Source organism: Nerophis ophidion, linkage group LG01, assembly GCF_033978795.1.
Source record: "Nerophis ophidion isolate RoL-2023_Sa linkage group LG01, RoL_Noph_v1.0, whole genome shotgun sequence".
NCBI lineage: Eukaryota > Metazoa > Chordata > Actinopteri > Syngnathiformes > Syngnathidae > Nerophis > Nerophis ophidion.
In genome coordinates this window covers 25,281,513-25,295,067 of record NC_084611.1, presented here as the reverse complement: position 1 = coordinate 25,295,067, position 13,555 = coordinate 25,281,513, and the positions used below count along the sequence as shown (strand labels likewise).

The following is a 13,555-nucleotide window of genomic DNA, read 5'->3' as shown; positions in this document are numbered from 1 at the left end:
TATTTTATAATTCATCCCCCCACCGCCAGGAGAAGTGCAATTCAGGCAGATGACACACATATAGAGAGCGAGAGATAGAGCCTCGAAGCTTCTCCACGGATCAAAAAAAAAAAAACAGCCATAAACTGCCGACGGATGCACACCCTCTCTCGCTGTTTTTCCCCCCCGCTCCCTACAGATTAAAAGCGAGGTGACGACGTCTAGTCTGGAGTAAAGAAGGAGCGAGTGGAGAGGAGGCATTTACTAATCTACAAATCCATATCAAGCACTGACACCCCCGCTAAAACAGGTCATTGTGTGTTTGTGTGTGGACTGTATATGTTTGAGTGAGATGAATGTGTTTATACAGTCGTGGTCAAAAGTTTACATACACTTGTAAAGAACATAATGTCGTGGCTCTCTTAAGTTTCCGATAATTTCCACAACTTTTAGTTTTTTGTGATAGAGTGATTACAGCACATACTTGTTGGTCACAAAATACATTCATGAAGTTTGGTTCTTTTATGAATTTTTGTTTCATCTGACATCACATTGACAAAATAAGACCTTCTGGAGAAAAGTTCTGTGGTCAGATGAAACCAAAATTGAGCTATTTGGCCACAATACCCAGCAATATCCATCCATCCATCTATTTTCTATCGCTTAATCCCTTTGGGGTCGCGGTGGGGCGCAGGTCCCTATCTCAGCTACAATCGGGCGGAAGGCGGTGTACACCCTGGACAAGTCGCCACCTCATCACAGGTCCAACACACATAGACAGACAACATTCACACTCACATTCACACACTAGGGCGAAATTAGTGTTGCCAATCAACCTATCCCCAGGTGCATGTTTTTGGAGGTGGGATTGAACCCAGGACTACTCAGGACCTTCGTATTGTGAGGCCGAGGCACTAACCCCTCTTCCACCGTGCTGCAATATGTTTGAAGGAGAAAAGGTGAGGCCTTTGATCCCAGGAACACTATACCTACCGTCAAGCATGGTGGTGATAGTAATATGCTCTGGGCCTGTTTTGTTGCCAATGGAACTGGTGCTTTACAAACAGTAAATGGGACAATGAAAAAGGAGGATTACTTTTTTTATTTATTCATCCTGAATAATTTATTTAGGATAACCTAAAATCATCAGACTGGAGGTTGGGTCTTGGGCACAGTTGGGTGTTCCAACAGGACAATGACCCCAAACAAATGTCAAAAGTGGGAAAGGGATAGCTAAATCATGATAGAATTTGAGTTTTAGAATGGCCTTCCCAAAGTCCTGACTTACAACATGTGGACAATGCTGAAGAAACAAGTCAACGTCAGAAAACCAACAAATTTAGCTGAACTGCACCAATTTTGTCAAGAGGAGGGGTCAAAAATTCACCCAGAAGCTTGTGGATGGCTACCAACAGCGCCTTATTGCAGTGAAACTTGCCAAGGGACATGTAACCAAATATTAACATTGCTGTATGTATACTTTTGACCCAGCACATTTGCTCACATTTTCTGTAGAACTATTAAAAAAATTAATAAAAGAACCAAACTTGAAGAATGTTTTTTGTGACCAACAAGTATGTGCTGCAATCACTCTATCACAAAAAAATAAGAGTTGTAGAAATTGTCGAAAACTCAAGACAGTCATGACATTATGTTCTTTACAAGTGTATGTAAACTTTTGACCATGACTGTAGAGGCACAAGCACATTTACATGACCCCTGACCTCCAACGACTGACACTGGGGTTACAGCCACGAAGAAAGGTGAGGAATGAGGGCTGGGATGGGGTTATACAATGATTGGTGTCATTGTGTATGGATCTGACTGCCGTTGTGACCTCTTGCATAATCTCATATTGTATCAAGTTGTCTGCCTTTACAAAGACAATAACGCTCACTTTTCATCGACACTCTATGTGAAGCATTCATTTAAAAAAAATGCATAATTATGCAGCAGTCACTAATCGTACAAGAAATGTTATGGTTTTCACATGTTTACTTTGTGGTATTTGGTTCTTAGTAGATCAGGCCCATATTCTCATGTTGCATATCTGCTTGAAATATGTTTTGTTTCTTAATACAGGTAATGACATTATCAGATGGGAGATGTACGCAATCATTTTCAGACCTCTTTTCTCCTCTCTGTTGACAGTTGATGTCTTCCTGAAATGCACTGAGGTAGTTTTTGGCCATCAAGGCTTTTACCCAGCAACAACAAGATCCATCCGAATAGTTATGCAAAGGTCAGGGCTAATCGATACATTTGCAGGGGGGATAACGAGGAAAGGGTAGGGGGATGACAGGCTCTAATAGAGCTAATAAAATCAGAGTCAAGGTTAAAGATGTTCCTATTTCTAATTTCTTTACCAGGACAACAGATAGGAAGGGAGGTGGCTACTACAAGTTGGGGTTGGGGCTATGGGGGTTGAATGGGTCGTCAATGATTGATTGTTTCATTACCTTTATAACTGGAAGGAACGTCTATCAAAAAGAAGGAATGACATAAATTCAGTTAAACCTGTGGTCGTTAATAACCCCGTCTTTACAGGTGGGAGGAGTTTTCATTTCCCTGAGAGGAACAATTCATTCAGGGGATGAAGAGGTGTGGCTGGACTTAAACAGTGTATAAGGGATAAAATGTTGCTCTCTCTTATTTGATTGCCTTTTTACGGTAAATGTTGGACACTTACCATTCAGTGCCACAAAGGTATCTGAAAGTAGAAGGGATAAGGAAAAAGTACGTTATTGCATGCAATTAAGGGCACAAAACAGTTGCGTAATTATTTCCATGGTCAATGTTCTGCCAACGTCCTCTTAAAATACTGATTGAAATGATGGAAAAAAAACTAACTTCATTTTGTCGAAATCAATATGAGAAACGGCCCAGCTACAGCGAGAAAAATTCACTCCCTTGACAATGATTAATTTAAAAAGACTCAACGACGAGATTAAAGGGGACCTATTTAAAAGTTGTTACTATGTTGTATAATTGTGTTAAACAATGCCAAAGCAGTCAATTATAAGGTTCATGCATTTTGGCATGAGCTTGCATGCAGTTTTGGATGCCACTGTTTGGGGGGATTTTGCAGTCTGGCTACGTTGTGATATCACAGTGAGGTGAAAGTAGTTATTTAGACATTTAGAAAAGCTATCAGCCAGAGGGGTAGGAGCTCTGGTATGAAGCCAGATTAGTTCGAGAAATCACAAGAAAAAGGTAGAATAAAGTATTATTTAAATCAAACTGTGGCATGCGTATAATTACACAGACGTGTGAGATGCCGCGACATAAATGCTTTTTAAAAAGTGGCCAGGTGTACTAAAAGTTTTGACTGGGTGAATCCATATAATGTTCATGAGCTTTACTCAGTGGCCAAGTGGTTAGAGTGTCCGCCCTGAGATCGATAGGTGGTGAGTTCAAATCCCGGCCGAGTCATACCAAAGACTATAAAAATGGGACCCATAACCTCCCTGCTTGGCACTCAGCATTAAGGGTTGAAATTGGGGGTTAAATCACCAAAAATGAATCCCGGGCGCGGTACCGCTGCTGCCCACTGCTCCCCTCACCTCCCAGGGGGTGATCAAGGGTGATGGGTCAAATGCAGAGAATAATTTCGCCACACCTAGTGTGTGTGTGACAATCATTGGTACTTTAACTTTAACTTTATGTTGGACCGAGTCTGGAAAAAAATATGCTATGACGTTTGTCTTCAAGATATATATTTTTAATAGTGTACTTTTTGGAGATGACGGGGCATGGTTTCGTTTACCCTCAATAGGGGTCGCCTTTACAAACAAACATCTTGCAGATATTCACAGAAAGTAAGTTATAAATGTGACTGTAGAGCAAAATTTACAGCAAATTTACAAACATACAGTATACTACAAACATTATCGAGACCAGAGGTCTTCAACATGGATCTACATCCCCTCGGGGGTCCACAGAGGTACTGCAGGGGAGTCTTGGAGTCTTTTGTTGATTTGTTTTATTTTATGTATTTTTGTAATGTTTATATTTATATTCTATATGCAATTTTTCCATAAATTTAAATCTATTTAAATACACACTAACATTAGTTAATAAACACCAGTGACATGGCCACCCTTCTTACTGTGTCTTGCATGTTTGAAATATAAATGTAAATAAATAATTATACTGTTTAAAATTATAATAATACAATATGACGTTAAAAGTACAAATAGATTTTGTTAACAGTCAATCTGTCCCAAGGGGTGGACATGACAGGGTGCTGATGGGTGACCACATGGGCGGCATGCCAACAATCTTAGCATTTAAGACAGCTACACTATATTGCCAAAAGTATTGGGCCACCTGCCTTGACTCACATATGAACTTGAAGTGCCATCCCTAACCCGTAAGGTTCAATATGATGTGGGTCCACCTTTTGCAGCTACTGTATTACAGCTTCAACTCCTCTGGGAAGGGTTTCCACAAGGTTGCGGAGTGTGTTTATAGGAATTTTCGACCTATCTTCCAAAAGCGCACTGGTGAGGTCACACACTGATGTTGGTCGAGAAAGCCTGGCTCTCAGTCTCCGTTCTATCTCATTCCAAAGGTGTTCTATTGGGTTCAGGTCAGGACTCTGTGCAGGCCAGTCAAGTTCATCCACACCAGACTCTGTCATCCATGTGGCCAGGCCAAGTGATTAGGACACCTGATTCTGATCATTTGGATGTGTGGGCAATTCTTTTTGGCAATTTAGTGTATTTAAAATAACAACAACAAATAAAAGGTTGACATATTTCACTGTGTATGTAATATTTTTATATCACATATTAGTGTTGCGATCCGTGACTCGGATCTTCACAGGTTTATTTTTCCATCTTTGTTTCATTCTCTTCTGACCCACTCACTTCCTGTTTAGTCCGTTACCATGGTTACACATTGCTTTCACCTGCTCCTTGTTTTCTACACACACCTGGATCTCCTTGATTGCTCCCTATATAAGCCTTCCTCTTTTCTTTGTTGAGTCTGGGTCCATAAATCAGCTCTCATGCAACAGGTGACGACTGCTACTTGTCTATGCTTATATTCACGCTAGCTTCTCACGCTAAGCCACTTGTTTATTCCAGTTTACATACTGATGATTTGTTTTATCTTTTTGTGCCTACGTGCCATTTTAGTTGTCTATTTGTACTTCCTAGTTTTCATACTAGCGTTTTTGGTTTGCCTTTTTTATTAGCTCCAGTATTTCTCTTCAGAGATCCTTTTGTTATTTAGAAAACATTTTATTATATCTTACCGTGTTCTTGTCGACGCATCCACGGAGGGACAAACCAGGCATTACTATGCCAATCAGTGTTCACAATTAGTTTTACATTTGAAGGTAAATTGCTTAAATGAATGGACTTTTACACCATCTTCAAATTTTTGAGTTTCATATATAAGTGAGGGGTCCCCGCTGCATCTCTCCATCAGTTTGGGGGTTCTGGGCCTCAAAAACGTTACAGACCCCTGAGCTAGACCACAAGGAAGTGTTTAAATGTAGATCAAAACCATCGTAGGTCCCCTTTAGTGAAATTATCCCTATCCCTCGGGGCATGTAAATGAAACACAATCTTGAGTCCCATTTCTAGGAATCCTGGTAATCTAGACCATTTTTTTAATAGGGATGCACTTTAAGGGAAGGCAGCTTAAGAACAATAAAGAAATTATTTTTTTTCAAACCTGCTGAGTAAACTTGAGCTACGCTTGAAGGCAAAATGAATAGACTTTTACTTCTCAACCGTTAGAAGAGTAACCTGTGAACTTTTCAATGCTGATTATCCTCATTATATTCATTTACTTGTGTTACCAAATATGGTTCCCTGCTCAAATAAGGCTAAGATATCGCAATGTTCCAAATGACGTAGATGCCCTAACCACTTTCAAATTACAGTTAACTTTTTTTTTTGTTTCATGTCCACCATGTTTATGGAGTGTTTTGTGGTGAGACAACTTTCTGCAGGGAATGAGCTTTCCCAAACCTTCTTTTACGTCCATTTACGACCTTGCTTCACTTTGTGTGTGATTTTCAATTGAATTCTAATGAGAACACATCGAATGCAGCTGAGATAGGCTCCAGCGACCCCCTGCGACCCTAGAAGGGACAAGCGGTAGATAGAATGGATGGATGGATGAATCATAACAAAAGTACAACAGCTGACGGGTCGAGCCAAACTGGACCGCAAAGGGTCATGTATACCAGTGTTTTTCAACCATTTTTGAGCCAAGCCATATTTTTTGCATTGAAAAAATCCAGAGGCACACCACCAGTAGAAATCATTAAAAAACGAAACTCAGTTGACAGTAAGAATGGGTATTTTTGTCTGTAATTCCGTCGTATATTTTTTTGTCCTTTTACAGAAGGTTTTTTGTAGAGAAGGAATGATGAAAAAAACACTTAATTGAACGGTTTAAAAAAGGAGGAAACACGAAAAAAATGAAAAATATTTTTTGAAACATAGTTTATCTTTAATTTCGACTCTTTAAAATTCAAAATTCAACCGAAAAAAAATGAAGGAAAAAACTAGCTAATTCGAATCTTTGTGAAAAAATAAAAACATTTTTTTTATTGAACATCATTAGTAATTTTTTCTGATTAAGATTAATTTAAAAAATTTTATGACATGTTTTAAATAGGTTAAAATCCACTTTGTAATAAGATTTAAATTTGATTCTACAGATTTTCTAGATTTTGCCAGAATATATTTTTGGAATTTTAATCACAAGTTTGAAAAAATATTTCACAAATATTCTTCGTCAAAAAAACAGAAGCTAAAATGAAGAATTAAACTAAAATTAATGTATTATTCTTTACAATAAAAAAATACTCTACTAGAACATTGATTTAAATTGTCAGGAAAGAAGAGGAAGGAATTTAAAAAGGTATATGTGTTTAAAAATCCTAAAATCATTTTTAAGGTTGTATTTTTTGTCTAAAATTGTCTTTCTGAAAATTATAAGAAGCAAAGTAAACAAATAAATGAATTTATTCAAACAAGTGAAGACCAAGTCTTTAAAATATTTTCTTGTATTTTCAAATTCTATTTCAGTTTTGTCTCTCTTAGAATTAAAAATGCTGAGCATAGCGAGACCAGCTTGCTAGTAAATAAATACAATTTAAAAAATAGAGGCAGCTCACTGGTAAGTGCTGCTATTTGAGCTATTTTTGGAACAGGCCAGCGGGCGACTCATCTGGTCTTACGGGCTACCTGGGGCCCGCAGGCACCGTGTTGGTGACCCCTGCTTTAAACCATGACCAAACATGCATCAATATATCTCTTGTCTCACAGTAGGTGTACTGTCACCACCTGTCACATCATGGGACTTTGAGTTTATTGCTTTTTTCCTGTGTGTAGTGTTTTAGCTCTTGTCTCACACTCCTATTTTGGTGACTTCGTCTCTTTTTTTTTTGGTAATTTCCTGTAGCAGTTTCATGTCTTCCTTTGAGCGAAATTTGTTTTAGCCATCAAAAATATTTCAGTTGTTTTTATCCTTCTTTGTGGCCACATTGCTGATGGTCAGGTCATGATGGGATGTACATTGTGGACACCGTCTTTGCTCCATAGTAAGTCTTTGCTGTCGTCCAGCATTCTGTTTTTGTTTACTTTGTAGCCAGTTCAGTTTTAGTTTTGTTCTGCATAGCCTTCCCTAAACTTCAATGCCTTTTCGCCTTTTGTTTATTTATTTTTTTACTTTTTACCTGCACACTGCCTCCCGCTGTTTCCGACATCTACAGAGCAATTAGCTACTGGCTGCCATCTACTCTCACGCCCAAAGGCAAAACCTGGTAACTCACGTCAAGCTGATTTTGAGAAAACAAAGGAAAACCAATCTATCTTGATGCTGTCTTACAAAGATCTACAAAGTCATCAAACGTATAGATGTTTTCTTGAGCTTTCATTTTCTTGCCGATTGCGCCATGGATTGAATCTGTTGTCATGAACGTGTGCCCTTTCTCCAGATATTTTATCACACTCTCGGGTGGGCCCCATTCTGCGTTTGCACATTGGGCAAGAGCCGTGTACAGCGTCCAGTTTTTATTTTGACCTCCACAGTTATCTGCCCAAAAGAGTATGTAAGGGGAAGAATCAAGAACAATACATTTAATGAAGGTGCTTGCAACGTCCTGGGCCAATCTTCCAAATATCCCCTTGGTGCCATAATATCACATAATCAGGTTGACCGTCGGCCCCCATCCATCCATCTTCTTCCGCTTATCCGAGGTCGGGTCGCGGGGGCAACAGCCTAAGCAGGGAAACCCAGACTTCCCTCTCCCCAGCCACTTCGTCCAGCTCTTCCCGGGGAATCCCGAGGCGTTCCCAGGCCAGCCGGGAGGCATAATCTTCCGAAAGTGTCCTGGGTTTTCCCCGTAGCCTCCTACCGGTCGGACGTGCCCTAAACACCTCCCTAGGGAGACGTTCGGGTGGCATCCTGACCAGATGCCCGAACCACCTCATCTGGCTCCTCTCGATGTGAAGGAGCAGCGGCTTTACTTTGAGTTCCTCCCGGATGGCAGAGCTTCTCACCCTATCTCTAAGGGAGAGCCCCGCCACCCGGCGGAGGAAACTCATTTCGGCCGCTTGTACCTGTGATCTTATCCTTTCGGTCATGACCCAAAGCTCATGACCATAGGTGAGGATGGGAACGTAGATCGACCGGTAAATTGAGAGATTTGATTTCCGGCTCAGCTCCTGCTTCACCACAACGGATCGGTACAACGTCCGCATTACTGAAGACGCCGCACCGATCCGCCTGTCGATCTCACGATCCACTCTTCCCTCACTCGTGAACAAGACTCCTAGGTACTTGAACTCCACCACTTGGGGCAGGGTCTCCTCCCTCAACCCGGAGATGGCATTCGACCCTTTTCCAGGAGAGAACCATGGACTCGGACTTGGAGGTGCTGATTCTCATTCCGGTCGCTTCACACTCGGCTGCGAACCGTCGGCCCCCATTCGTGCAAATGTCTCATTAAAGACAATAAGGCGACTGACAAAGAAGCTCCGATTGGTCCCTTGAGATACTAGGTTTTTCTGTTGTATCTACGCGGTTATGTGGTAGTTGTTAGGTCCTGCCATGCGCGTAACAGCTTACCTACGGAACAAATTACAATATCGCATACACTAATGTAAAGCATATCATCTAGGAACTCCAAAATTATTATCAGCTCAGTTTTGACCAACATTGAGTTACTGGGTTTTGCCTTTGGACGGGAGTACTGATATAGAAGGGTGTTACACAGTTACTCTGCCGAGCTCTAGACAGCGTCGACACTCAACAATAACACATCATTTGCAGATTATAATTACTGGTTTGCAAAAAATATTTTTGACCCAAATAGGTGAAATTAGATAACCTCCCACGGCACACCCGACTGTATCTGACGGCACGGTGGTTGAAAAACACTGATGTATACAATGTGTAAGGTGTTGGAGGCTGACTAATTGGGTTGAGAGTTCTGAGGCCTGTTTTGTACTCAAAAATGTGTGACTGCACACAAGCAAAGTCCTTTTCCCACTGTGGCGCTGACTGTTTATGTGACGGTTTGCAAGAAGGAAGACAGTCTTTGCGCCACAGGACACAGAACTCCACTGACCGAGGGGAGCAAAGATGCAGGAGGGAAGGAGAGGCGAACGGGGCAGATGGATGGAAGATGCTGAAAGAGAGGATTGTGAGGGCGGAACAGATGGGGCGGGAGGAAAAAGGTGACAGCAGCAAAGATGGTGGAGAGAGTTAGCAGAGAGAGATGGGAGTGTGTGTGTGTGTGTGTGTGTGTTATGGGATGGTAGTGAAAAAGGAAAGATGCGAGCGAAAAGGGCCTGCTTACTTTGGCAGTCTCCCAGGCCATCTGTGTTTCCATGCTCCACGTCCTGCTCAAAGGCCGATCTGCGGGGAACAGAGACATCATGGTCAGCGGCGGGAAGCGGGCCAGAGCCGGCGCGTCGAAACCGAGTCACATCGCTTCAGGAAAACAACAAAAAGCATTCTTTGACAGGGCGTATTTCTAAGAAGGAGCCCGCAGGGAGGCCCCTCAACTGGAACGTCATTAAAGAAAACCTAGAAGGCACCCTGAAGGTCTCTAGACAGAGGTCATAAAGCAGGGAGAAAAATCCATAACTGGCAATGATTCCGGTGGTACCAACAGATTTATATGTTATTTTAGTGCAATGACTATTCCACCAGACCTTTCCCCCTATTTCTCCTACAAGTCCCAATCACATGGGTCAAGCTTGGGGCGCTCAGGTGAAACCAGGCCCCTGCGAGAGTCATCACACGGGGGTGAGGGAGTTTTGGAGATGCTATTTTCAGCCACACAATCTGCACAGAGACCTGTTTTCAGCTTGAAAGACCACCAAGCAGGCAGCAGATCTGTGAAACAGAGCGGACCAACTGTCAAGCAGGATCGCGGTCACGCATGACAGGCCCCCCCCGCCTCTCATCTCGCTCACCCACCACTGGTTACAATTACAGCATGAAGATACTTTTCTCAAACCCTCATAAAGTTGCATCAACCACCACAATCTTTTTTTTTTTTCCTTTCGAAAATGTGTAAGCCTTACAAAGAAAACCACTGTTCTAGGAGGATAAGCAACGCACTCTGTTTGTGGCATTTACCATTTACTTTGTGTAACCATAATAACAATTTAGACACACTAGCATTTCTCAACCGAAATGCAGTGCAGGCTTTTGTCGTTAGTACTGCACATTTCCTCACAGTTACCGTAAACCCCGAGCCCCCTCGGAGCTTAGGAGCCTCGGCATAGCTCGGTTGGTAGAGCGGCCGTGTCAGCAACTTGAGGGTTGCAGGTTCGATTCCCGCTTCCGTCATCCTAGTCACTGCCGTTGTGTCCTTGGGCAAGACACTTTACCCACCACTCCCAGTGCCACCCACACTGGTTTAAATGTAACTTAGATATTGGGTTTCACTATGTAAAGCGCTTTGAGTCACTAGAGAAAAGCGCTATATAAATATAATTCACACTATAATTCACATTTGAAGACTTTTACTTGGACAGAACTGGTGGCGCTATATAAAAGAAAACAAAACAAAAAGGCAGATTTGGAGGCGCTTGTGGCTCTGTGGAATTTGTTGGGCACACTCAATACTGTTGTACAAGAAAAGCATGTCCAAATCTCCCAATTTCTATTATCATTATAGATATTTTTTTTTTACAAATAAGCTAGAACCTGCTACCCAAGAATGTACAACAATTCTTCTCAACAAAAGAGGAGATATATAACATTTGTATGCTTGTACGACATTCCAAACTGCTCTTTGAGGCATGTTAAAGGGGAACATTATCACAATTTCAGAAGGGTTAAAACCAATAAAAATCAGTTCCCAGTGGCTTATTTTATTTTTATAAAAATGTTTTCAAAGTTTTACCCATACCGGAATATCCCTAAAAAAAGCTTTAAAGTGCTTGATTTTCGCAATTTGCTTAAGCCACTGTCCATTTCCCTGTGACGTCACATAGCGATTCCAATACAAACAATGGCGAATAGCACAGCAAGATATAGCGACATTAGCTCGGATTCAGACTCGGATTTCAGCGGCTTAAGCGATTCAACAGATTACGCATGTATTGAAACAGATGGTTGGAGTATGGATGCAGATAGCGAAAATGAAATTGAAGAAGAAACTGAAGCTATTGAGGGGAATAGCTATTGACGCTATTCGGCCATCTTTGCGTTAGCATCGCCGGTAAAATGTGCGGAACAACCGATCAGGACTTTCGCATTGACACTGGATCAACTTAAATCCGTCGATTGGTAAGTGTTTGTTTCGCATTAAATGTGGGTGGAAGGAATTGCTGACTGTAAATATAGTTTCAAATGTACATACAGCTAGCCTAAATAGCATGTTAGCATCGATTAGCTGGCAGTCATACCGCGACCAAATATGTCTGATTAGCACATAAGTTAATAACATCAACAACACTCAACTCTGTGATCTCGTTGACTTTATCGTTGGGAATGCATCTGCTATGAGTGTCGCAGGATATCCACACATTTTTGGCATCGCTGTGCCATCGCTGTCGTAGAGTCGCCGGTAAAAACCAAACGGGGGACTTTTGCATCTCTTGACACTGGAGCAACTTAAATCTGTCGATTGCTAAGTGTTTGTTTGGCATTAAATGTGGATGTAGGGAAAGGCTAGATGCAAATATAGCTACAAATGAGGCATAATGCTGCAATATGTACACACAGCTAGCCTAAATAGCATGTTAGGATCGATTAGCATGCCGTGCTAATCGATGCACATTCTACGTAAATCAACTTGAATCCGTCCCTGATCGTGTTGTTACACCCTCCGACAACACACCGACGAGGCATGATGTCTCCAAGGTATCGGAAAACAGTCGAAAAAACGGAAAATAACAGCTGATTTGACTCGATGCGTCCGATGTGTAGGGGAAAAATGGCGTTGAGTACCGATGTGACGTCAAGTTCTGACGTCGTCACTCAGAGAGGCATAAACAGAAAGGCGTGTAATTCGCCAAAATTCACCCATTTAGAGTTCGGAAATCGGTTAAAAAAATATATAGTCTTTTTTCTGCAACATCAAGGTATATATTGACGCTTACATAGGTCTGGTGATAATGTTCCCCTTTACAAAGAAAAGCACTGTTTTAGGAGGATAAGCAACACAATCTGTTTGTGGCATTTACCATTTACTTTGTGTAACCATAATAACAATTTAGACACACTAGCATTTCTCAACCGAAATGCAGTGCCAGCTTTTGTATTTAGTACTGCACATTTCCTCACAGTTACTGTAAACCCCGAGCCCCCTCGGAGCTTAGGCGCCTCATTTGAAGACTTTTTCTTGGACAGAACCGGTGGCGCTATATAAAAGAAAAACAAAAAAAAGGCAGATTTGGAGGCGCTTGTGGCGAGGTGGAATTTGTTGGGCACACTCAATATTGTTGTAAGAGAAAAGCATGTCCAAATCCCCCAATTTTTATTATTATCATATATATATTTTTTTACAAATAAGCTATAACCTGCTACCCAATAATGTACAACAATTATTCTCAACAAAAGATGAGATATATAACATTTGTATGCTTGTACGACACTTAAAACCTTTATTATATAAGTATGTGGACTTAAATTACGGAACGGATTAACCAAAGAAATCCAACAAAGTATAAATATGATTCAGTTTAATAGACTGTTCTAACTACAAATGTTCACAAAGTACACAGAACAAGAATTATGATGAACGTCTTGCCCTTTTTTTTCTTGAGACAAATATTATTTATGTATTTAATATTCATTTTCTTAATATTATTTATTTATTATTTATTTGTTCACTGTTCTGTTACAGAGAACAAGGAAATGGGATACAATCGCAATGGTATAAAAAGGGATGAGATTAAATAACCTCTGATTCTTTCAACTCCTTTTCAGACGTGCTGCAATGAAACAACTGGAAATGTGGGATGCATCACATTGTATTGTATGCAAGTTCGAAATAAACTAGAACTGAGACTGAAAACTGAAATAACTTTTTTCTTAAAAAAAAAAAACCAAAACACATCCCCAAATTTGGAGATTCTAGATCAGG

General features: G+C 41.0%; 1 protein-coding gene across 6 annotated transcripts in view; it reads right to left on the bottom strand.

Moving 5' to 3' along the window:
• Positions 1-13,555, bottom strand: part of sema6a (sema domain, transmembrane domain (TM), and cytoplasmic domain, (semaphorin) 6A) — a 328,543-nt gene that overhangs the window by 48,793 nt on the left and 266,195 nt on the right. For 2 of the 6 annotated variants that reach the window (XM_061899543.1, XM_061899535.1), the window contains exons 17-19: positions 9,809-9,867; positions 2,669-2,689; positions 2,439-2,459 (exon numbers count right to left, since the gene is read on the bottom strand). In XM_061899543.1, coding sequence (XP_061755527.1) covers positions 2,439-2,459; positions 2,669-2,689; positions 9,809-9,867 — 101 coding nt within the window. The remainder of the gene's footprint in view (positions 1-2,438; positions 2,460-2,668; positions 2,690-9,808; positions 9,868-13,555) is intronic. The other 4 variants (XM_061899550.1, XM_061899560.1, XM_061899555.1 and 1 more) reach the window with 2 other exon arrangements.